This window comes from Myxocyprinus asiaticus, chromosome 9 (genome assembly GCF_019703515.2).
Source record: "Myxocyprinus asiaticus isolate MX2 ecotype Aquarium Trade chromosome 9, UBuf_Myxa_2, whole genome shotgun sequence".
Taxonomy (NCBI): domain Eukaryota; kingdom Metazoa; phylum Chordata; class Actinopteri; order Cypriniformes; family Catostomidae; genus Myxocyprinus; species Myxocyprinus asiaticus.
Window position 1 is genome coordinate 39,493,098 of NC_059352.1, and position 26,701 is coordinate 39,519,798.

General features: G+C 38.2%; 2 protein-coding genes across 3 annotated transcripts in view; one reads left to right on the top strand and one right to left on the bottom strand.

The window, feature by feature from the left end:
• Positions 1 to 12,689, top strand: part of adam23a (ADAM metallopeptidase domain 23a) — a 41,291-nt gene extending 28,602 nt beyond the window's left edge. The window contains exons 23-27 of one of the 2 annotated variants that reach the window (XR_007898053.1): positions 30 to 198; positions 605 to 716; positions 4,418 to 4,508; positions 7,182 to 7,373; positions 11,190 to 12,689. Coding sequence is in view for 1 of the 2 variants with exons in the window: in XM_051706236.1 (XP_051562196.1) it covers positions 30 to 198; positions 605 to 716; positions 4,418 to 4,508; positions 11,190 to 11,235 (418 nt within the window). In the remaining variant the exon portion in view is untranslated. The remainder of the gene's footprint in view (positions 1 to 29; positions 199 to 604; positions 717 to 4,417; positions 4,509 to 7,181; positions 7,374 to 11,189) is intronic. The other variant, XM_051706236.1, reaches the window with a different exon arrangement.
• Positions 12,690 to 15,098: 2,409 nt separating this feature from the next.
• The window catches only part of dytn (dystrotelin), a 34,273-nt gene continuing 22,670 nt past the window's right edge, over positions 15,099 to 26,701 (bottom strand). Inside the window, exons 11-14 of the mRNA XM_051706262.1 lie at positions 23,531 to 23,604; positions 20,958 to 21,108; positions 19,035 to 19,542; positions 15,099 to 15,765 (exon numbers count right to left, since the gene is read on the bottom strand). Of these exons, the coding sequence (XP_051562222.1) occupies positions 15,665 to 15,765; positions 19,035 to 19,542; positions 20,958 to 21,108; positions 23,531 to 23,604 (834 nt within the window). The 3' untranslated portion in view covers positions 15,099 to 15,664. The remainder of the gene's footprint in view (positions 15,766 to 19,034; positions 19,543 to 20,957; positions 21,109 to 23,530; positions 23,605 to 26,701) is intronic.

Here is a 26,701-nt window from a genome sequence, read left to right on the forward strand (position 1 = left end):
GCCATTTTCTATGTTGCCTTCTTTCTTAGTGGAGGTCACGTGCTGTTGGACGATGACACTGATCTAGGGTATGTGGAAGACGGTACGCCGTGTGGCCCCTCTATGATGTGCCTTGAGCGGAAATGTCTGCCCATCTCCTCCCTGAACCTCACAGCGTGTCCGTCTGGCCCCGGCGGACGCGTCTGCTCTTCACACGGCGTGAGTGATCATAATCTGACACTCGCTGCTGCTCAGACAAGTCTTACACCACAGTCAGCATTGAAAATAATTCTGCTTGTATTTCAAGTCACCAAATAAAGAAATCCACTCACAAATTTTAATCCAGGATTCTCAAAACAGGAACTGAATTCAGTTAGCCAGAATAATGGCATTCTGGTCCACTGCATATGAAAAATATTACATTGTTGTAGATATATACAGTATTTAGCAGTATAAAATGGGAATCGGCTTCTCAAGGCAAGCATCACTATTACTGTTGCTCATACTTTGGGTTAAGGATTTGAATAAACCCCTCAAACCTCTGTGATTTTTAATTAGGCTTATGCATCATAAATTATACTGTACATTAGTGATACTATTTGTCCTCCTATGTGTCCCTCCTCAGGTGTGCAATAATGAAGCAACATGCACATGTGATGCTACCTGGGCAGGGACTGACTGCAGCATGCACGACCCCCCAAAATTGCCACCTGTCATCGAGGACCCGGGTCCCAAGGGTTCGTGACCTCTCCTAACTCTATAAACATGAAAGGCATACGTACATAGAACTTACAACATAGTCCTCAGATACAGACACAGCTTAAAGCAATCTTATCAAGCCACTGCAAAGTCACTTCCAAAGATCAGAGATTTTTATAGTGCCCCATTTTTACCTGACTTTGACAAACAATAGTATGTGCACTTTTTTCAAAATGGGGCCATAAGTGACATTTTCTCTGCTGAATCATCCCTATTTCCTCTGCACAGTGAGCATGGCCACAAACAGGCTGATAGGGGCAGTGGCAGGGACAATTCTGGCCCTGGGGGTGATTTTTGGAGGCACAGGGTGGGGAATAGAGTAAGCACCTTAACCCTTTAATGCCACTCTCCCAGCAAGAGGGAGATCTTGTATCTCCTGTATGTGCGTGTGTACGTGCGATTGTGTGTACGTGTTCTCCCAGTGGCTTTGTCCATTGTGTTTAATGTGATGGTGCCCTGTAATTTTTCTATGTTGTGTAATTGATGGACTGATTGATTGGTATACCTCTTATTTTCTCCTCTCCCCTGGCTGCTATTATCATGGATATTTTGATTATTACCCTGTGTTATGGAGTGTTGCAGTGCTTCCCTCTCTGGTCCATGTGGGGCATTTACAAACAGACAAAGAGATGAACAAGAACAAAGAAACGATTTCCGAATGTGGAAAAACATGAGATGACTTAGACTGACACTGACATTCAAAGATACTGTTGATACTGTAGTCTTTAACTGACATAAAATCCCCTTGGAATTGACCCACTTTCTGTGCCGAGCTAAATATTCAACTCTAACTAGGTCTATTGGGTGCGTGGGTGGATGAAAGTTTATGATGAATTTGTTTGTAAGTTAGTGTTTCTTTGTGAGTCTGTAGCACTGTTCCAAAATCTAGTGTGCTACTTTGCTGCATACTGTCTATGTAGGCAGCTGGCTTTTAAGGCAGCATCCTAACCATCATCCGAAACTCATAAGTAGCTGACTGGAATGCTCTACTTGGCAGCAACTCTGTACAGCACACAAATAACACTCCACATGGAGACTAGACTTAATTAATTGATTGGCAATTGATTTCAGTAGAGTTTGACGTTAGCATGTTGCTAAGCTAATGGTGTGATACTCTAAGTTAACAATAAATAATACACAGAAATATTGGTTAAAAGAATCCAGAAATTCATAATCCATGAACAATTTTTTTTATACTTTCCTGTACTGAATGAAATATTATTTATAATCGACAATTCTCTCTCCTCTGAGCTTGTCGCCAAACATTCCCAAAAGATAAATGGGATGCTGCCATAAGCCGGCCTCACACTATACAATTTTGGCCACAATTTTGCAGTCTTTTTTAGGATACTAAAAGATTGCTCTAGTTTTTGGGGCAAAATCTGTTGTCTTTGTTCACTTCGTGTGACAAGAGGCGCAAAAACAATATGCATAATGTATGCAACGCATAGGGACGCCATATAAAGGGGAGTCACTGGCTTCATCAGGATCGTGAGACATCATGACAACGGTTGCCCTATTTCACCGCTTCTAAACTTTAAGCGAGCAGCACGACAAAATGCTGTACACCGCAAACACTGAGGCGCGTGTGATATTTCAGCGCTGTATCTTCGAATATGTTTTATTTATACCCTTTCCCGCTCCGCGCATTGCTTCTCTCCCACGCATTAATGAGAGTAGAGCATGAGGCTCCGCGTAGAGCTGCAGACACGGTTGTTTTAACAACTGCAGACCGTAGCAGAGACATACAGTGAGCAGCAATATAGATGAATATATTTAGCAAGAATACACACCAGAAAACGAGATTGAAGCAAAGTGAATTAATCTTCATGTGTCTGATAAGACTCCGACAGTTCAGCTAAGCCAGGTTTGTGACAGGGCAACATGCTTCCAGAGCATCTTAAGACTATAGCGGTTTGTAGATTTACATTTTAAGGAAAATATAAAAATGGTCCATTCAGACATTTACATAATCTACATTTTCAGGGTTACCCCTGAACCCCCATACTGTATATTTCATCAGTCACAAGGCCTCTTGTGCCCCCATACATTTGTATCTGAATGAATCAAACACAAATACTGGACTGCTATCACTCAGCTTCAAAATGAACAGTTAATCTTATCCTATTAATCATATCAAACAGCACTTGATAAGGGGGCCTGGGTAGCTCAGCGAGTAAAGATGCTGACTACCACCCCTGGAGTCATGAGTTTGAATCCAGGGCATGCTGAGTGACTCCAGCAAGGTCTCCTAAGCAACCTAATTGGCCCGGTTGCTAGGGAGGGTAGAGTCACATGGGGTAACCTCTTCGTGGTCGCTATAATGTGGTTTGCTCTCAGTGGGGCACGTGGTGAGTTGTGCGTGGATGCCATGGAGAATAGTGTGAAGCCTCCACACGTGCTATGTCTCCGTGGTAACATGCTCAACAAGCCATGTGATAAGATGTGCGGATTAACGGTCTCAGACACGGAGGCAACTGAGATTAGTCCTCCGCCACCTGGATTGAGGCAAGTCACTACGCACCACGAGGACCTACAGCGCATTGGGAATTGGGCATTCAGATTGGGGAGAAAAAGGGGAGAAAAAAAAAGGGGCACTTGATTGATGAACTCTGAAATATTGTATTTTTTTGGTAGAAGATTCCCCCATACCCCACTACTTTGTCTCTGGGACCCCAGTGTCCTCACCCCCTTTTTACACTCCACACCACTACAGTGACACATATGGCCTAGTTTGTCATATATTTTTATGGCTCCACCAGACTTCTAGGTTGCAAATAGCTGTGCTGTGTGGCAGGTGCTATTTACACCTGGGTACACCTTTTTATTTATATCCATGTAAATGGTAACAGACAAATAATTAAGAACCATGAAATCACTTGCAGAAACTTTAACTTCTCCTCTATCTTGTCTGTTCTCAACTCCAGCATCTCAGGAAATGGATGACGTGAGCTCCACTGACTTTACTCTTACTTGTAGTCGCTTCTGAATGTTGCTCGTCATTTGCATAAAGTTAAACTTTGTCATCTCGCTTGCCACGCCCACATCTTCGCAAACTCCCCGCCAGATTCATGTTGATGTCGATTTCATGTCGATTTCCTGTGTGATCATATCGTACAGTCTGACAAGCAATAGTTTGACCGTCAAAATCGTACAGTGTGTATTGGTCAAAAGAAATTATAAAGTAAAGATGCTTACTTTTTGGAACAGTCTTTGCATCAGGAGCATTTTTATGATGCCTTACTATGCTGCCTCGTTAACCAGCCTATTGGGTTTTGGAACAGAGCATATGTGTGTGTGTGTATGTGTGTGTCTGTGCATTTGTTTTTGTCAGTCCTGTGTTGATATAGGGTAGCACAAAACAGCACGGTGCTTTTAGATCTTACATGTGCTGCTCCCCTGTGCCAAAGCCAGTACAATTGTAGCCCCTAAATTCAATAACAACCCCCTACACATACACTATACTTTCAGAGTACTCCAAGGGTAAGTTCAGCTAAATCTACCCTACGGATTCCTAAGAAAAACAAGCTTTTTCTTTGACATTGTATCCTGAATAACCACATGACTAAAAGATTGTATAACAAAAGTGAACTCCAGCATTTGATGTGTAAACCCTGCATGCTGTGCAGGTGCCCCTGCGGCTTATGTCATGTTTCTCTTCCATCATGCCCTTCTGCAGGTCCTAGCGCCACCAACCTTATCATAGGCTCCATCGCAGGGGCCATCCTGATGGCAGCCATAGTGCTGGGGGGGACGGGATGGGGATTTAAGTAAGAGCTGCACAGCATGCTTCCTATTGCCTGCCAGCCTGGAACAGGCTCACTTACACAAATACTTGCACACACTTTTGCATAAATACACACAGCACATACCACTTAACACTCACTTTCAAGAGCCTGGGCTTCTGCTACAGACAACAGATACTAAAACAGCCGTTTGTGAACTGATTGTTTAAAGTTGTCCATGCTAAGCTGCATACATGGTACTATATGAAGTTTAATTAGTCAGATTAATTGCTTTTTTTATAGTCATTTTTATCCACGATGTAAGAATTTTTTATGTATTTTGTGACAGCCTGATACTTTCATAGTTTAAATGTAACATTTTCAAAAATACGTACTGATGCTAACTGTAAAACAGTATATTACATATTTTGCATACAACTTGAATTTACTTTCTGGTGATGATGGTCACAAAAATGACTTGCCAAATCCTTAAAACACCTGACCACCATTTTTAGTACCTGTCCTTATAAAATTAGTAACACAATTGGTTTAACCCTCTGTAGATTGTAGCAGAACCCTTGCAGAATGGCCCATCGCTTCACATGCATGCGAGCCAAATGGTATAATAGATACTGAGCAACATGTGTAATGACAGTTATGAACTTAAGACAATATCATAGACAAGGTTGATGTGTAATTTCTTTCTGCTAACTAATTTGATATGCTAACACTTCAAACATGTTAAATATTAGTTAATGTAGTAAGGTGGGAATTGTTGGAGAAAGTTTCTGTGTATGCTTCCTTAAAAGATCCCAGCAAAGGCAGCTAAATTTTTGCAGAATTTCATGTGTGTAAGAAGGAACATCAAATTGGTGCATTTTTGAATTTGGTCTCATAGTCTCTGAATATAGATCAGCAACTTTTTAAAGGTACACTATGTAGGATTTCTCATTTAATTTTCTGTTAGACATGAACAACATTCCATTATTGAGCTGGTAAAAAACGTCTTACGGTAAGCCTACAATAATGATTTACATTTACAGCTATCAGGTTAGATATCTGGCTTCAGTCATTCGTCCTTGTGTGTTTACGTCAAGTCCGTATACAAAGAAAAGAAAGTCTGGCTACAATATGCTACTTGCTCATATGACATAATTTTTAGATATACACATCTTTCTTCTTACTATCAGTTATTCTTGGTGTAGTTGGGTCATTATCAAAATATGGTGACAAACGTGTCCCTTGACTTTTCAGTCATGAAAAGGATTTAAAATTTCTGTAACCTAACCTAACCGAACCCAACCTCTTTTTTTATTATTATTATTATTATTATTTTTATTGATTTTCTATAATAATATTAAATGGTTTTACTCTATATTGTTTTACATATTTTTTAGAAAATATATTTGAATTTGTCAATTGCCTGAAAAAACCCTTGTCCCCTTCTTCTGGTACACCACTTCTATGACATTTACAGTTATTTATCTGTTTATTTTTTACTCATTTATTTTTTATTTTTTTGTCCTAAAAAGTGGCCTAAAAAGGCCTAAAAAGTGTGCAAAAAAGCTAAACAAAATAGGTAATTAATAATTTTAATAATTTTAAAAGAATATTTGTCCATTGATTTCATGTCATTGGTTTTATCAATGTTAAAAACTTGTTGTGGGAAAGAACTTCCAAGATAAAAGTTCAGGAATTAAGAGGTTGCTCAAATGTACATAGTGATTTTCCCACCATGTTGAAAAAATTATTAATTTACATTTTAACTGTAATTGTTTCCCATGGTTTATTTAAATATGTAAATGGTGTTATCTTGTTTTGTTCATGTGAAATATTTTTTTATTAAAAAAAAAATGATTTAATGATATGATTTATTGATTTTAGTCTGATCAGTGGTGTATGTTTTGTGATGCTATTGACTTGTTACAACCCTTGCTTCATTCTTGAAACAAAATTAAATACTAAAATAAAGAACAACAGTCAAGTTGTCCTTTTATGAATACAAATAATGTCAAGATGTTTACCCTCAGCTTTTATAGTTGAAAACTGAACTGAACTGAATTGAAATTTCAATATTTTTAAGTCAGAAAGTCAACATTTTTTGAGAATGACCCAGGTAGTCAGATCCGCTCTAATCTGGTGATCACAGGCAACAATGGGTATACCTCAAACTATCAGATTTATCCACACAGAAGAGCAGTGCTGAAGCACAATTGATGAAAAATTTTGTTTCAACCACAGATGCCGATAGAGAGCCCAGAATTCCGTAGTGTACCTTTAAGAAATAAATGAGAGCAGACATGTAAAGCCATTTGGCATGTTGACACCACAGACAGCTTAGACTCATGTTCACCTAATGAAACATACCTGTAATGCAGTGTTAAAAACTAAGTGGGAGTTTTGGGCTAGCCTTGAGACCTGGTGACCATTCATGCTCTAAGAGGACTAAGCTCACCACAGCATGCTTGTCTGCACATAGCATCTTGACTGAGCCCATTTAGAGTTTGCATGCGGTCTGGCACCAAGCCAGAGCTAAACCGAAGTGCTATCAGAGCATCGCACAAAGGCTGGGCTCACCTCATGTGAAGGAAGGGTTGTTTTTTTTTGTTTTCCTTGGTTTGGGAAGCGGGTTTGGTTGGGGTGGGCAGGGATGTCGAATTTCTGACCCGCTCTCCTCGCCGTGATCTTTCTCTCAATCCCCCCTCCGTTGTCTGAAAGGGTGAGAGTTTGAGCGGAGAGGGGTGGAGGTTGTGTCGTAGGCAGCCTTTGTGCCATGGCTGGCTGCCACGCCCTCTTATCTCCCGGAAGGCCCTGGGCCCCCCTGAAAACCTAGAACAGAGCAAGAGCCCTCACCTCCCACCCGGACTCGCCCGGCACCGCTGCCTTTACTGCCTGCTTCACAGAGACCTGGTACAGACACACGCGCTGCACTGCACCTGCATGCTACCCCTAACACCCCCCTACACAGCGATAGTGGCGTCTCCCACCTAACCTCTCTATGGCCAGGTGCATGTTAAACTGCTGGGATGCCCCACATCAAGCCACACTACGGGGATGTTGTGTCAAACCCCTGTCGTTGTTGGTGTTGTTGCAGTTCTTGTTGCCTTTAATGTTGTTCCTGGTGGTATCGTCGTCATTCATGTTGTGGGTGTGACGTTCTTTTTCTGACCCTCGATGTTGTACAATCTTTCTTGCTGTTTTCTATGTCTATGTCAGTTACCTCCCAGGAGGTAATGTTCTTTTCCACATCCCCTGTTGTCTTTCTAACACATGCTCACCCACAGTCAGTGGAGGGACACTCTGTGTCTCTTCTTGTCGCTGTGAAGGGCTGCCACTTATGCCCACCGCAACCCAACAGTTTTAGAATGATTTGTCCACATGGAAGACAAAACAAAATGTTATGAATAACTGATAAACTTTTGAAAAATCTCTTTTAAATGATTAAAGGAATTGTGTCATCATTTACTCAACATTTACCATTGTTGTCGTTCCAAACCTGTATGACTTACTTTCTTTAGTAGAACAGAATGATCTATCTATCTATCTATCTATCTATCTATCTATCTATCTATATATATATATATACACTGGTGGCAAATGTTTGGAATAATGTACAGATTTTGCTGTTTCGGAAGGAAATTGGTACTTTAATTCACCAAAGTGGCATTCAACTTATCACAAAGTATAGTCAGGACATTACTGATGTAAAAAACAGCACAATCACTATTTGAAAAAAGTCATTTTTGATCAAATCTAGACAGGCCACATTTCCAGCAGTCATCACTCCAACACCTTATCCTAGAGTAATCATGCTAAATTGCTAATTTGGTACTAGAAAATCACTTGCCATTATATCAAACACAGTTGAAAGCTATTTGGTTTGGTAAATGAAGCTTAACATTGTCTGTGTGTTTGTTTTTGAGTTGCCACAGTATGCAATAGACTTGCATGTCTTAAGGTCAATATTAGGTCAAAAATGGCAACAAAAAAAGAAACAGCTTTCTCTAGAAACTCGTCAGTCAATCATTGTTTTGAGGAATGAAGGCTATACAATGCTTGAAATTGCCAAAAAACTGAAGATTTCATTCAAAGGTGTACATTACAGTCTTCAAAGACAAAGGACAACTGGCTCTAACAAGGACAGAAAGAGATGTGGAAGGCCAGATGTACAACTAAACAAGAGGATAAGTACATCAGAGTCTCTAGTTTGAGAAACAGACGCCTCACATGTCCTCAGCTGACAGCTTCATTGAATTCTACCCGCTCAACATCAGTTTCATGTACAACAGTAAAGAGAAGACTCAGGGGTGCAGGCCTCATGGGAAGAACTGCAAAGAAAAAGCCACTTTTGAAAAAGAAAAGGTTAGAGTAGGCAAAGAAACACAGATATTGGGCAACAGATAATTGGAAAAGAGTGTTATGGATCTTAACCCCATTGAGCTTTTGTGGGATCAGCTAGAGTTTAAGGTGCGTGAGAAGTGCCCGACAAGAAGTGTGGGGTGAAATGTCGCCTGAGTATCTAGACAAACTGACAGCTAGAATGCCAAGGATCTGCAAAGCTGTCATTGCTGTACATGGAGAATTTTTTGATGAGAACTCTTTGAATTAGTTTAAGAAGTTCTGAACCTTTTTTTTTTTTTTTTCAAATTTTATTAGTAATTTTTCATGTTATTAATGTCCTGACTATACATTGTGATCAGTTGAATGCCACTTTGGTGAATAAAAGTACCAATTTCTTTCCATAAGAGCAAAATCTGTAAATTTTTCCAAACTTTTGGCCGCCAGTGTGTGTGTGTGTGTGTATGTATGTATGTGTATATATATATATATATAGGGCTGTCATGCTCCAAAATTCAAACGATTATGACGATATAATATTCATATTCAAACGATTCTGAATCGATTCTGAGTTCAGTTTAAATCACGGCAGAGCAGTGGCGCGAGGCAAAGACAGATGTAGAAACAATGACGCGAGTTAAATGCATACACTAAAGTCAAGTGCACAAACACGACTGTTTGCAGACCAGCTGTATCAAACATAACAATTTGTGTCCGAATGAAACTACGATCCCGAAATTCTTTGACAAACCCACGCACATAGCAACTGGAGAGTTTATTCGTGATAAGAAGCCAAACAAACAACATGAAAGACGAGCTCGCACCCAATATTGCACTGATTTGCACACAATGGGGGAAAACAGAAGAAAATAATGACGAGGCAGTGGTTCGGGAGATGTTGGTGACGTTTTCATTTAATACTTAAATACTTTTTTTTTTTTTCTTTTCTCGATGCTTTTCTCTACTCTTGCGCGCTCTCTATTTCATTGGCTTTTGCTATGTTGCCGGTCATTTCCGGTCACTCGCTTGTCAGGACAGTGCGCACACCTGATGATAAAGGTTTGAAATCCATCGAAGCTTTTGCGACAGGGTCGTGCGATTTTCTCATCCTGGACCAGCAGCTTCCAGTTGTGGTTAAAAATTAAAATGAATAGCATGGCATAGATTAATTTGAAATAATAATTAAATACTATTAAATGATTTCCAATGCTTAAACAAACAAACAAAAATAATAATAATAATAATATAATCAGTTGAAATAATAGTATTCAGTGTGTTCTGATAGAGAACCAATATTTTTTTTCTTGTGCTTTTAAGAGATTTTTTTATAAGGTTCTAAAGAACGAAACTGAAATACTGAGATACTCTTTTAAGCTATAGAACCATTTATTTAATCTTGTGGATGTTCCATATTTTGTTCACAGCTCATACTGAATGTAAAAGGCCAGTTTATGTAATGTGACTCGTTCTAATTTTTTTAAAACAGCTGTTAAATAAAAAGCTGAAAGGGAAAAAATAGAGAGTTAAAAATAAATTTTGAAGAAACTGAAAAAAGAAATTGAAGGACAGGATGCATCGTGATGCATCGAGAATCGTTTTATAATCGAATCGTTACCCTTTGAATCGTAATCGAATCGAATCGTGAGGCCAGTGAAGATTCCCACCTCTACTGTTGTGTGTTTGTTTGTGGTGTGTGTGTCAATGTAATGACTCCGGGCGGACACATTGCAAAGGTTCCGCCCTTCTAACAAGTGTTTTTGCTGGTTAATGCTGGATTAACGGTAAATGCATTAATCATGATTATGAAAAATGAACCCGTTAAATTTTTTTCATTAATCGCATGCGTTAACGCAATAATTCTGATAGCTCTAAACGCAACGTAACGATATATGATTGTATCAGCACATCGCTAACTTGTTCGTGTTATTTTGGCTTAAAATTTTGGTCTGTTCTTCACACAAAGCTCTATAAATATTGCTTCAGAAGACTTGCAATATAATGCACGAGTTGTATCTACCACTTTTATGTCATTATGTAGCATGACTTCCCCAGTACTCATTCACTTGAATTATATTAAAAAGACAGTCTAGGATATTCTTCAAAAATTCACCTTTTGTGTTCCATGGAAGAACGACAGTCATACATGTTTGGAATGACATCGGACTGAGTAAATATTGACAGAATCTTCATTTTGGGGTGAACTATTTCTTTTAGACTAAGAAACCAATGAAGCCACTCTCTATTAAATAGTATGTTACAGCGTGGTTGCTGTGGGTTAAGGCGGTTTTAGGCCTAAGATGGGCAGCAGAGTTGTATGTTGATGTTTCTGGCATTGCCTACACTAACCCCCCTTTTTTCTGTTTTGTCCTATCTGTCCTTATCACCAAGAAATGTCAAGAAAAGACGATATGACCCTAATGCCAGTGCCATCTAAAGGCTAAGAGAACTGCTTCCTTGCCTAACGTGCCCTTGGGTTCTGTCAGAACCTGCTGGACTGTACCCTGTTCTGCTGCTAACACCGCTGCTGACAGTGTTAGCATTACTTGACTAAAAAAAAGGGAAAGCAAGAGAAGATAGAGACAGAACGATTGAACATATTTCATCTGAAGTCATGTAGAACTGCTTCTTTAGATCTGCCCCTGTTCCTTTGCCCACTGATCCTGTGCATCCACACTGAGCCATTAGTAACCCAGAAAACTGACTGAGTGGATGGTACCCACGGAGGACTCCACTCATCAGGGCATGACTTCCTGTTTAACATGCCCTGACCTCTGGCTCCAATCTTGGCATGACCAGCTTCAGTGGACCTCGCATGGCAGAGGAGGGACACCAATGCAAGAAGAACATAAAAATGAATACTGTAAAACATAACGATTTGGAGAAAAATGTGTATCAGAATAGTGACATAAGTCACTTCCAGTAGGTGGGTAACACATTCCATGAGTGTTTTGAAGAGCTGAATAGACTTGACCACTGAGATGAGAGGGACTCACATATTCTTCAGACAAACATTTCAAGTCATAAATTTCAAGTTTGTTATTTTAGCATGTTAAATTGCAGGCATTTTATGTAGTATTAATAAAAACTAGGAAACCCAAACGAGAAATTAAAAAATGGATCCATTTGGCCAGCAGCGTATAGTGCTGCATAACAAAATCAGCTATAAAGTCTAGTGCTGTGGATACACACAATCTTACATATACCTGATGACGTCAATTACTGTTCCCCTTAAAAAAAACTATTACACTGGCTTGGCTCTGTAGGACTGCCCCGACCTAAATGCCGTTGCTGGCCAATCAGAGAGCTGCATGATGTAATTGCACTGGGGCAGAGCCCACACAGCCTGCTGCGCTTTTCAAGGTATCTGCATGTCAAAGGAAAAACAGTTAACATTTACTTACTATGCAAAGGGGAAACATTGCACAAACCGTAAGGTTTGGTGAAGAATTCTCAAGTGAGAGTAATGATGAAATTGATCTCTAACTAACAGATCATTAATAAGGCAGTCTTTTATATGCTCGGCCATCTATGTTTGACATTATAATAAGCTTCTGATTACTTAAAATGAATGTTTCTATGAAAATTTCAGCTTCTTAAATTAAAATGTCATTGTCATCTGTGTGGGACAGCATAATTTAGGCAGTAATTGATATTAATAGGATGGGGCTACTGAAGTAGAGGGAGCTCTAATTTTGGGCAATGCTAATGAAATAAGAGCAGAGAGCGAGAGGGTGTTTTTCTATGCCATCACTGATCTACACCATCAGGTTTTCAACTCATCTTCTTAGCCTTGACCCATTTTACAACCATCTCATGTTCCCATGGAAACATTGCCAAAAACAAAACAAAAAAATATATATAATGATAATAAAGAACTTGACAAAAACATTCCTCTTTGAGATGATTGTTTTTTATTTTATTTTTATTTGAATTGTTGACTCTGTCAGTTCAGAACATACTTGGTAGAGTCAATGTGTCCTTTTAGATTAGATGTAGTATTCACTCTGTGCCTCTGTTAGAATTCATTATGTTCATGTTTTATCCAACAAACTTTAAGTAAACAAATCATGTGATTGTGCTATTCAAAAAGATCTAAAACATCTAGTTTTCAAAATCTATAATTTCTATAAATAACAGCATATAAATTAACTATAAAAATCAGGGTTGGGAGGGTTACTTTTGAAATGTATTATTACATATCACTACAGATTACAGAATACATGCTGTTAGATTACTCAAGGTCAGTAACGTATTCTAAATACTTTGGATTACTTCTTCAGCACTGGTAGATTTTTTCGCTTGTTTTGACTATAAAAACTCTGCCAGTACAGTAAGACAAAATACACGTTAAAAATACATTCTCTGAAAAACCTAAATATCTTATACAGTGTTGTTTCTAAAACAAGATAAATCTAATTGATCTTGTTTTAAGGATTTTTAGATATTTTTACAGGAAAACAATACAAAAATTATTATCAAGAATATGATTTTTGCCCTAATATCAAAGGTCTTACTAGGAAAAGAAATTATGATCCAATGTGAATTTTCTTGATAAAAAAAATATGATCGTGCCTGGTAACGTGCATGTAAAATGGCTAGAAATAGCATTTTAGCTTAGCGTAAAGCTGACAATTTACACAAGGTTTATTTCTATTTCTTCTGCTCCAAACTTACTTCAAACTTCTCTGTCTGCTCGTATGAATGTAATACATCATAAGAAAGTGTTTCACCACTGTTTAAATGCACTTCGGATCGCATCATTTATATGTACAGGTGCATCTCAATAAATTAGAATGTCGTGGAAAAGTTCATTTATTTCAGTAATTCAACTCAAATTGTGAAACTCGTGTATTAAATAAATTCAATGCACACAGACTGAAGTAGTTTAAGTCTTTGGTTCTTTTAATTGTGATGATTTTGGCTCACATTTAACAAAAACCCACCAATTCACTATCTCAACAAATTAGAATATGGTGACATGCCAATCAGCTAATCAACTCAAAACACCTGCAAAGGTTTCCTGAGCCTTCAAAATGGTCTCTCAGTTTGGTTCACTAGGCTACACAATCATGGGGAAGACTGCTGATCTGACAGTTGTCCAAAAGACAATCATTGACACCCTTCACAAGGAGGGTAAGCCACAAACATTCATTGCCAAAGAAGCTGGCTGTTCACAGAGTGCTGTATCCAAGCATGTTAACAGAAAGTTGAGTGGAAGGAAAAAGTGTGGAAGAAAAAGATGCACAACCAACCGAGAGAACCACAGCCTTATGATTGTCAAGCATAATCGATTCAAGAATTTGGGTGAACTTCACAAGGAATGGACTGAGGCTGGGGTCAAGGCATCAAGAGCCACCACACACAGACGTGTCAAGGAATTTGGCTACAGTTGTCGTATTCCTCTTGTTAAGCCACTCCTGAACCACAGACAACGTCGGAGGCGTCTTACCTGGGCTAAGGAGAAGAAGAACTGGACTGTTGCCCAGTGGTCCAAAGTCCTCTTTTCAGATGACAGCAAGTTTTGTATTTCATTTGAAAACCAAGGTCCTAGAGTCTGGAGGAAGGGTGGAGAAGCTGATAGCCCAAGTTGCTTGAAGTCCTGTGTTAAGTTTCCACAGTCTGTGATGATTTGGGGTGCAATGTCATCTGCTGGTGTTGGTCCATTGTGTTTTTTGAAAACCAAAGTCACTGCACCCGTTTACCAAGAAATTTTGGAGCACTTCATGCTTCCTTCTGCTGACCAGCTTTTTAAAGATGCTGATTTCATTTTCCAGCAGGATTTGGCACCTGCCCACACTGCCAAAAGCACCAAAAGTTGGTTAAATGACCATGGTGTTGGTGTGCTTGACTGGCCAGCAAACTCACCAGACCTGAACCCCACAGAGAATCTATGGGGTATTGTCAAGAGGAAAATGAGAAACAAGAGACCAAAAAATGCAGATGAGTTGAAGGCCACTGTCAAAGAAACCTGGGCTTCCATACCACCTCAGCAGTGCCACAAACTGATCACCTTGATGCCACGCCGAATTGAGGCAGTAATTAAAGCAAAAGGAGCCCCTACCAAGTATTGAGTACATATACAGTAAATGAACATACTTTCCAGAAGGCCAACAATTCACTAAAAATGTTTTTTATTGGTCTTTAATTCTAATTTGTTGAGCTAGTGAATTGGTGGGGTTTTTTTAAATGTGAGCCAAAAATCATCACAATTAAAAGAACCAAAGACTTAAACTACTTCAGTCTGTGTGCATTGAATTTATTTAATACACGAGTTTCACAATTTGAGTTGAATTACTGAAATAAATGAACTTTTCCACGACATTCTAATTTATTGAGATGCACCTGTATAAATGTTTTCCATCTGAAAGGACTAAATATTAAATGAAACAAAAGATAATAAAATGCAAAGTAATCTCTTCAGTAATCAAAATACTTTTTGAATGTAACTGTATTCTAATTACCAATGATTTAAATTGTAACTGTAGTGGAATATAGTTACTTATATTTTGTATTTTAAATATGTAATCCATGCATGTATTCCATTACTCCCCAACCCTGCATTTTAACCAATGTCACTTCTAGATTATCCATATAAATATCCAGTGTTGCAATTCAAAATATGCTAAACAATTACGCAGCATTGTCTGGCAGATTTTGGAAAAATAATTGCAACCTATTTATTTTCAAATGCGATATAATTTCTAATAAATGGCTTTTCAATTGATGAAATGGTGTCCACCATCAATAGCCCACTGGGAGCATTTACCATAATGATGAATCTTGTGATGTGGTGTGTGCTAGAAATGTTATTTTATTGGTTTGCGAACGTGTGAGAATTATTTGCGACATGTAATCAGCTGCCATCATGTTAAACTAGACCATAGAGAGGTGACCATGTTAGAAACCGAGTCTCTGACTCCCTCTGCTGCAAGCATTAGCACCTCTCTCTGCAGACATCCAGATCCTAAAGAAGAGATAACAAAACAGAAAGCAAAAATGTAAGCAGACATATTGACCGGATTTTATGTATATGGCAATAGGTAAACCTAAGCAAGCATGAAACTGTAAGTCTCATGAACCTAAATCTGTGTTTGGAAATATTTTATTTCTCCCCATATCAGTTTTTCCCCAAATTTTTTGACTTACGAAATTTGTTCCTTTTAAATTTTTACTATACTGAACTTCATTTAACATTAGCATTGTTGTTATTGGAGTGGTAATTATAAGACTGATTCACTTTTAAACTTAAAAAAAATAGTTACTGTAAGTAAAAAATAGACACCAAGAAATCAAGGTAACACTTTACAATAAGGTTCTATTTATTAACATTAGTTTACAACATTAGTTAACTTGAACTAACAATGAACAATACCTTTACAGCATTTATTAATCTTAGTTAATGTTAATTTCATCATATAGTAATACATTTTTGTTCAATCAAATGTTGTATACAGTATGTTAACATTAATTAATACATTATGAACTAATATTAACTAACAATGAACAACTGTATTTTAATTAACATTAACAAAGATTAATAAATGCTGTAAAAATATATAATTCATTGTTCATGATACATAATGCATTAAATAATGTTAACGAATGGAACCTTATGTAAAGTGATACTCAAATCTACGTTGGACATTTGACAAAACTATTGTAATTTGCAGTCTTTTTATAGTGCAGTGTAATTATCATGGAAGTTCAATATTCACTCTGGGTTAGATATATAAATTGTTAGATTAATCACAAATAATGATTTTTTTTATTAATTCATAAATCTTTCAAAGTACCCCCCCCCCCCCCCCCCCCCAAACCCTAAAAGGGCTAGACAATAAAGAAACCTCCGAAAATTAATTTATTGCTGTTTTCTAACATTAAATATTTTACTATTTGTATCCTCCAGGATACGCTGCCTCATAAAGTGTATAAAAAAAAGAGTTCATGTGCTTCTTACTAGATTTAAACCCATTCAAAAATATTTTTAAATTGACAGTTTATAAGCCTTTTATATTGCTTACATTTAAAAAGTATTTTTACATTTAAAAAGTATCATGGTATCACCATGTTTCTTGGAAATGACTTTTGGACATGGTACCATGGTAATACCATGTTTTTATCCTTTGAAGTAACTTGTAGATACTTGTAAATACTCTTGTATATGATGATCAGTGTTGGGTAAATTACTCAAAATAAGTAATCCACTACAAATTACTAATTACTTCTCTAAAATGTAACCAGATTACTTTACTGATTACTTCCTCTAGAAATAAATCACATTACAAATTATTTTACTTTTAAGATACTTTCTAAAACAAAAAAAAAAAACTTTTTATTCACCTAGAAAAGTTTTTGGTTTTCCATTCAAATTAAAAATGTCTCTGTGGCACACCCTTCAGCTGTCACAGAAACACTAACAGAGGTACAAATGAATTCATATTTTATCATCATACTTAAAAGTAATTACTTTAATTGAAAGTCAGTAACTGTAATCTGATTACAAGAATTTAAAATGTAATGTATTACACTACTTTTTTGACTAAACAGTAATTATACACTCACCGACCACTATATAAGGTATACCTGTACACCTACTTATTCATGTGATTATCTAATCAGCCAGTCACGTGGCAGCAGTGCAATGCAGTGCATTTAAAATCATAAAATACAGATATGGGTCAGGAGCTTCAATTAATGTTCACATAAACCATCAGAATGGGGAAAAATGTGATCTCAGTGATTTAGACCATGGCATGATTGTTGGTGCCAGACAGGCTGGTTTGAGTATTTCTGTAACTGCTGATCTCCTGGGATTTTCATGCACAACAGAGTTTACTCAGAATGGTGCAAAAAACATCCAGTGAGCAGCAGCTCTGTGGACAGAAACACATTGTTGATAAGTAAGGTCAAAGGAGAATGGCCAAACTGCCTCGAGCTGACAGAAAGGCATCGGGTACTCAGATAACTACTCTGTACAATTGTAGTGAGCAGAATAGCATCTCAGAATGTCAAACCTTGAGGCAAATGGGCTATAACAGCAGAACACAACATCGGGCACTTTATTAGGACCATAGTGTTCCTAATAAAGTGCTCATTAAGTGTATATACACCTAACACTGACGATGAATGTAAGTGCAACGTAGTTCTAGCGGGAAGACTACTTACTCCTAGCCAATCATGCATCAGCCATCGCTTTATAAGCCTGCTCACAATCTATCTCATTGCTGTTTCAGTGTGCCAACACGGCAACCTCCACCACCCCACTGCCACCAGTTGAGTCCCGTCCTGCACAGGGATAGGCTCCTTGCCCCCTGCCTCCTATCTCCGGCAGGTTATGACAGTTCAGAGTACAACTTCTTCGGACCGCAAGATGGGGCTTACGCCAAAGAGAGACATTACATTTCTGTTTTTTATATTCATCAAATAAATGTCATCTTAAATTTTAATCAAGTCTGCGAGTCTTCCTGATAGAATGACTGTTATTTAATACTACAGTATATTTCAGAGTGCTACTGAATTAAAACCTACAAAATACCATTACTAAACCATGGTACTGATCAAGATCAAGAGTTCAGCCTGTGCCCCAGGGCCTATGACCACCAGGGGCGTCTGAAGCTTAAGGACTGCCAAAGGAAGCTGAACACCAGGGCTCTTGGCTAATACAGTGCAAGTTGAGCACTAGTGCCCCTGACCCCTGGCAAGTACAGTAAGAGCTAATCACTAGGGAACCAGAGGCCTTTGGAAAATACAGCACAAACTGACCACTAGAGTCCCCAAGCCTTTCAGTGAAAACAGGACCAGCTGACTGCTAGGGCCCTGTGTTGATACACCATAAGGGGGATCATCTAGGCCCAGTCCTTTGGTGCATTTAGAATAGCTTGGTCAGAATAGCAAAGTCACTATGTAGCAAGAGGGGGACTCTCATGTCCAAGGCTACATTTTGCAGCCATCTAATGTTAGTCAACACAACTTTCTTAATTTGTAATAATTCTTCTATCCCCTGAGATACAAACATTCTGTGTCAGATTATGAAAAATTTAAATATTTAATCAATTTTCAACATGAACATAATAATACAATTCCTAGCAACAATATTTTAAGCAGAGAATGTCCCTCAAAATATACTTAACATGTAAAAGATACAAAATTTTAACTTGAGGTCAGCTGTTTTCTCATTACATCACTGATCTATATTTTCAACAATAAATACATGTGGAAAACTACTTTACAAACCTGTGGATGTGTATAGAGAGAGCTCATGCCTCAGTCGCTGCACCAGCTCACAAAGTTCCTCCTCCTCTTCCATCTCTGAGTCATCAGAGATAGAACGCTCTTTCAGTGCAAAAGCATGCAAGGATGGCTGATGAAAAGAAAGATCTTGTCTTTCATGCAGTAGCTCCTCCTCTTCCTCCTCAACCTCCTCAGTAAATGAATCTGTATGAACTTCCAGCATCAAAACACTGTCTGTGTCATCCAGATTTGTACAGATGTCCTCTGATGCCCGATAAAGAGTCTCCTCCTCCTCCACTTCTTTCTCTTCCTCCTCTGTCTTTTCCTCCTGATATACTTTTCTCCCCTTCTCAATCTCATCCTCTCCACAGAAGCTGTCATGAGGTGTTAAACACACTCGTCGTGTCCAGTCATGCTCACTAATGCTGTCTTCATTTTGTGGGAGAAGTCCTGAGAGAGAGGGATGTTGAGACTCACTTCTGAGTGTATCTCTGTCCCTCAGAGTCAACGCCTGTGACAAAGACAACAAACAACAATTAAAGAACTTGTCGTATGTGTGTTTGGCATCCATAGCTCGATCATAACTATTTTTATTATCATCATCACCATCTCATTATTACCATCATAACCATCATTTTCATCTCTCTCTGTCTCTGGCTTTGTTCGGAAAGGAATATTACTTTACTACATACTGCGAATTATATACTGTATACTGACTATGTTTTTTTTATATAGTATGTTTACTATTTAATCACAACTTTGCATGTTTAATTCAGAAAGTGGAGTCCACTTATCACTCACCCTTATGCCATCTAAGATGTATATGACTTTATTTCTTCTGCTGAACACAAATTAAGATTTTATAAGAAAATCTCAACTCTGTAGGTCCTTTCAATGCAAGTGAATGGTGACCAGAACTTCCAAGCTCCAAAAATTACATAAAGGCATCATAAAAGTAATCCATATGACTCCAGTGGTTAAATCTATGCCTTCTGAAACTATGCAATCACTTTGGGTGAGAAACAGATATGTATATTTATATATATACAGTATATAAGTCCTTTTTACTATAAATCTCCACATTCAGAATGTGAAAGTGGATATTTATAGTAAAAAAAAAAGAAAATAAAAAGGACTTAAAGATTTATCTGTTTCTCACAACCACATTCTACAGTATTTAACCACTTGAGTCTTATGGATTACTTTTATACTGCCTTTATGTGTTTTTTGAAACCTGAAAGTTCTGGTCACCATTAACTTGCAATGAAAGGACCTACAGAGTTGAAATATTCTTCTAAAAATCTTTGTTTGTGTTCAGCAGAAGAAAGAAAGTCATACACACCTGGGATGGCATGAGAGTGAGTAAATGAGAGATTTTTCATTTTTGGGTGAAATATCCCTTTAGATGACAAAAATTCTCCAGATATTTTTAATGCACAGGCAAAAATGCCCCTGCAGTGATCTCCTTCCCCCTTTTTTATTTGTTATCTATTTGTTTCATATTATTTTAATTCAGGACTATCAAGTTACAGGTTTAGTGGCTCTGCTGACACCATAGTGACATACTGTAGCTGTCAGATGTTTGTATTTGCTGTCTCAGAGGACACTGTTGTTGAATGAGTAATTGTTCTGTTTGAAAATATATTTAAACGTAATTCATTCATTCATTCAATTGAATTATTTGACATAAATAGACAACGTGTGTTATGTGGTTATAAAAAAATATTAAAGGTAGAAAATGGCTCTGAAAATCAATTCCAAGGGCCAATTTTTGCCCCTAAATAAGTCCATACTTCTTTCTTTGAAAAGCAGTAGATATAATATTATGCAATTCTGAACATTCTGCTGTCTCTTTCTCTCCCCTTCACACACACACACACACTCTCATTCTCAAAATATATCTGCCATGTTCTTCCACCATCTCACATGTCTGACTCTTTCCAGTTCTTCCTCCAGATGCTGGTTATGTTGGCTTAGTGTCTCCATCATGGTCTTCAAATCTGTGCATTTGTCCTCCAGTGAATCATGCTCTGACTGGGCTGCAACTCTCCATACCTGAAACTCTTTCTCCAAGAGCCTAATCATCACATTAATCCAAAACATACAAGCCCAATTAAATAAGAAGTAATACAGAAAAATGAATTCAAAAGCTAACATACAGTTGTGCTCAAGTTTGCATACCCTTGGAGAATTGGTAATATATGTACCATTTTTAAAGAAAACATGAGTGAGCAGGCAAAACACATTTCTTTTATTTCTTATTGGATTCATATTCAACTGTAGGTTATAACAGAATGGCACAATCATAAAACAAAACATGGCAACAAAGAAAAAAATTAAATGACCCCTTTTCAAAAGTTTGCATACCCTTAGTTCTTAATTGTAACGTTGCTGGAAACAGGCAGACGAAGAGACGATGATGTAGGAGTGATGAACTCAAGTGCAGTTTTATTTACAGACGTGGAATCCCAAAACCCTGACTAAAGATGTGAACTAAACGTAAACATGAACTTGACTTTGATGAAAACTTGACTTGACTTGATTTGGCATAAAACATGAACATGAACATGAACATGAACATGAACATGAACATGAACATGAACATGAACATGAACATGAACATGAACATGAACATGAACATGACTTGGCTAGGACAAAACAACAAAGTTACATTCACAATACCTGACGAAGGACAATGGAAAACATGAGGGCTTAAATGCTTGGACATGGGAGAACACATGACAAAGATGACCAATGACAAGACTAAACTATAAACAAGATAACAAGACTAAATGAACTTAAACCAATGAAAAGACAAGACTAATAACAAAGTAATCAAACAATGAACCAATGAAAACAAGACACATGAACAGGGGAAACACATGACAAGATCACATGAGGGAACAGGAAATCACATGACATGACAACAGGAACTAGATTTTCAAAATAAAAGACATGAAAAATATGAACCAACAGAATAAACATGACATTAATACTGTGTATTGCCCCCTTTAGCATCAATGACAGCGTGCAGTCTTTTGTAATAGTTGTCTATGAGGCCACAAATTATTGCAGGTGGTATAGCTGCCCATTCGTCTTGGCAAAATGCTTCCAGGTCATGCAAAGTCTTTGGTCGTCTTGCATGAACCGCACGTTTGAGATCTCCCCAGAGTGGCTCGATGATATTAAGGTCAGGAGACTGTGATGGCCACTCCATAACCTTCACCTTTTTCTGCTGTAACCACTGGAGGGTCAACTTGGCCTTGTGCTTAGGGTCATTGTCATGCTGGAAAGCCCAAGAGTGTCCCATGCGCAGCTTTCATGCAGAAGAATGCAAATTGTCTGCCAGTATTTTCTGAAAACATGCTGCATTCATCTTGCCATCAACTTTCACAAGATACCCTCTGCCTTTAGAGCTCACACCCCCCCCCCCCCCAAAACATCAGTGAGCCACCACCATGCTTCACAGTGGGGATGGTATTCTTTTCACTATAGGCCTTGTTGACCCCTCTCCAAACATAGCGCTTATAGTTGAGACTATAAAGCTCTAATTTGGTCTCGTCACTCCAAATTACAGTGTGCCAGAAGCTGTGAGGCGTGTCAAGGTGTTGTCGGGCATATTGTAACAGGGCTTTTTTGTGGCATTGGCAGAGTAAAAGCTTCTTTCTGGCAACTCAACCATGCAGCTCATTTTTGTTCAAATATCGTCGTATTGTGCTCCTTGCAACAACCACACCGTCTTTTTCCAGAGCAGCCTGTATTTCTCCTGAGGTTACCAGTTTTTCTTTGTATCCCGAACAATTCTTCTGGCAGTTGTGGCTGAAATCTTTCTTGGTCTACCTGACCTTGGCTTGGTATAAAGAGATCCCCGAATTTTCCACTTCTTAATAAGTGATTGAACAGTACTGACCGGCATTTTCAAGGCTTTGGATATCTTTTTATATCCTTTGTTATCTTTATAAAGTTCAGTTACCTTTTTACACAGGTCTTTTGACAGTTTTTTTCTGCTCCCCATGGCTCAGTATCTAGCCTGCTCAGTGCATCCACGTGAGAGCTAACAAACTCATTGACTATTTATACACAGACACTAATTGCAATTTAAAAAGCCACAGGTGTGGGAAATTAATTAATTAATTTAATTGCCATTTAAACCTGTGTGTGTCACCTTGTGTGTCTGTAACAAGGCCAAACATTCCAGGGTATGTAAACTTTTGATCAGGGCCATTTGGGTGATTTCTGTTATCATTATGATTTAAAAAGGAGCCAAACAACTATATGATAATAAATGGCTTCATATGATCACTATCCTTAAATAAAAATGTGTTTGCATGATCAGTCCTATTTTCAAAATCAATGCCAAAATGTCACAATTTCTGCCAGGGTATGCAAACTTTTGAGCACAACTGTAAACATACATAAAGTGGGTTCATTAGGTTCAAACACACACAATGGTGTTACACGCATGTAAGTTTTCTCTGTTATTATGAAAGAGGGCCTACCATTTATCTCTCTGCAGATCCTTCATGTCTTTCTGAGTAACACTAAGATCTTTTTGGAGAAGAGCTGTTTCTCTCTATAAAACCATAAACATAAAAATTATCCACAAGGTCATCATTTATCACAAGGTTTTCTGTATTTATCCAAAGAAGGGTTACGGACCAGACCCAGAGGCCTCAGACTGTCAGGGGTCTCCAGCTGAGAGGCCAGCTGTGCCTAGCACTTAGAAACAAGCCACTGTAGATATAAAATTTATATAGATTGTTGAACAGTGCTTAAATTTGTGACCACTGGCATAATGCAAAATAAGTGAAGAAATGAGAAAGGTTATCTGTTCCTGGCCCCTCCTCAGCACTTACAAGCTGTGCCTTCTGAACCCTTTTTTTGCAGCTTTGATGTTGTATACTATAGTCATTGTACATTGTTTAACTGCAACTTTGTGACTTTAAAAAAAAACAAAAAAACATTCTCATTATTTGGACATTTTATCTTACAGTTGCGACAATGCCTACAAAGGGGCTGGAGCCCCGGGGCCTCGCTCATCCAGAATCCTCCTTGTGATCATCTATTGTGAAACAATTTTGACTTTTAATCGTGTGCAGGACACGAATTACAGATACTGTATCTATAATTAAATTTTTGCTAGTTAAAATGCTCATTCTTGATGTCAGCAATGGAATTACTACTAATGAAAATGTAAATTTTTGTAATACAACAGTTAGTTCCAGTCTGATTAGACAAGAGGCATTTCAAGAGTGCTGATATATCAGACCATCAGCACTGGGTGCTTTACTGTTTATATGCCTCCACTTGTGTTCGTGGCATTCCAAACTAACATGTAAGAGCAGTACAGATATAGTAGAGCAGCTAGATGTGAATTTTCATGAATCTCTGTGTTGTATGCGACAAAAGACCTGTGCTTGCTATGAACCAGTTGAGCTGATGTTGACAAATGTCTTCGGTTACACATGTAACCTCGGTTCCCTGATGAAGGGAACGAGACATTGCTGTAAGCACTATGGGGAGTCCTTCTTAGATGACCTGGTTGAAACCCTTATACAATCACGCCAATCCTCTGATTGGCAATGGTGTTTGAGCCCTGCCCCTTTAGGCGCGCAGTTGGCCTATATAAGCAGGCGCTCAATCACCAATTCTTCTGAATTTTCTGACTGAGGGACAAGAGTGAGTCACTTGTATCTTGAAACTCTGAATTAGTAGTGCGGCCAGCTTTCCCAAAGTCTCGTTCCCTTCATCTCAGGGAACTGAGGTTACATGTGTAACCGGAGACGTTCCCTTTCAATTCCGTTCACTCAACATTGCTGTAAGCAGCACTATGGGGAACAGTATCCCATCACACTGCACTATGTGACGTCACATACCCAGAGGTATAACACTTAATAGATCTATGCATAAGGAGTCACAGGCCTGTCTCACAAAATTTGTATAGAAGCATCAGACTTGAGCAATCTGATGGCAAAAGTGTCACGGGGACTCTCGTAGGCATACATGGACTGTTGTTGGCGCTGTCGTGCGCGGGGTTAATGTGCACGTTTTTCTTTTATCTGTTTTGTTTTGGGGGGGTGAGTTCGGGGTTTGTTTGTTGCTCTAATGTAGGAATGTGGTCTTTATTATTTGATTTTTGACACACAATATATTTTTTCTAATATGTCACAAAGTCAGATGTTAATATGAGTGGATTGTCTCTTACCATGTGGAATGTGAATGAGTTGGGGCACCCCATTAAAAGAAGGCCATAAGAAAGGTTATTTCTCTATAATATGATATAGTGTTTCTTCAAGAAACGCATCTTTCCCCACAGGAAGCTGAAAAATTTGGGAAGATATGGGTTGGACATGTTTTCTTTAGTGCTGGCTCAAGTAAGAGCAGGGGAGTCATTACACTGTTAAGTAAGCATCTTCAATTCAAATGTCAGATTAAAGATAAATTAGGAAGAGTCATTATTGTTTTAGCAGAAATTCAGGGGCACAGGTTGATTTTGGCTAATATTTACGCACCTAACACTGATGATCAGGGCTTTTTTATAGATCTTGAAGGGATGTTGCAAGCCGCTGGCAACCCTCATGATATAATATTGGGAGGAGACTTTAATCTTTTGATGGACTCAATCCTTGATCATAATGAAGCAAAAGTGTGTAAACCCCCTAGAGCAACAGTGATGCTTCACAGGATGTGTAAAAATCTTGGTCTTACAGATATTTGGAGACTTTTGAACCCATCTGGTAGGGTCTATATATTTTTTTCATCAGTCCATAAGATTTATTCTAGAATAGATTTTTTATATATATATATATATCTAAGTCCCTCATTTCATCTGTTGTTGATTGCTCAATTGGAAACATTTTAGTCTCAGATCACACCCTGGTGAGTTTAAAGGTGTTGCCACATACAGAGAAAAAGAAATCATATAGTTGGTGCTTTAAGGTATCTCTTTGGCAAAATCCTGAATTTCAACAAATGTTAAAGGCTGAAATCAATGTTTATATGGAGACCAACTGGTCCTCAGTATCCTCTGTGGGTGTGGCTTGGGAGGCACTTAAGGCGGTTCTTAGGGGTCGGATCATACAGTATACCTCATTCATCAAAAAATCCAAAGCACGAGAACTCGTGTAGTTGGTAGGGAATATTAAAAGTGCAGAGGCAGAGCTGAAGCGCCGAATGTTGTCTGATGGCCTCAGAGAATTGACCCGATTGAAATACAGATATAATACTATTTTGTCGCGGAAGGTGGAGTTTTGGCTATTCAGGGCAAGACAGTCATACATTGAGTCAGGGGACAAAGCAGGAAAACTTCTGGTCAGATATATAAAGCAGAGAGAGTCTTTTTCTACCATTCCCTCAGTGAAATCTGCTGGTGGAGAAATATTTACCCCGGCCATTGATATTAATAATGCTTTTAAAGAATTCTATCTTGATCTCTATAGTTCCACATCTTCGTCTACTTATGAAGATATTAGAAACTTTTAGGAACAATTAGAACTCCCTAAACTGATGATGGAGCAAAAAAATTCTCTTGATTCTGAGATAACATTGGAGGAGCTTGGCGAGGTAATTAAGGCCTTGCCTATAGGCAAGCTCCAGGACTAGATGGCTTTGCCGCTGAATTTTTTAAATCTTATGCTACAGAACTGTCTCTACTTTTGCTAGAAATTTAT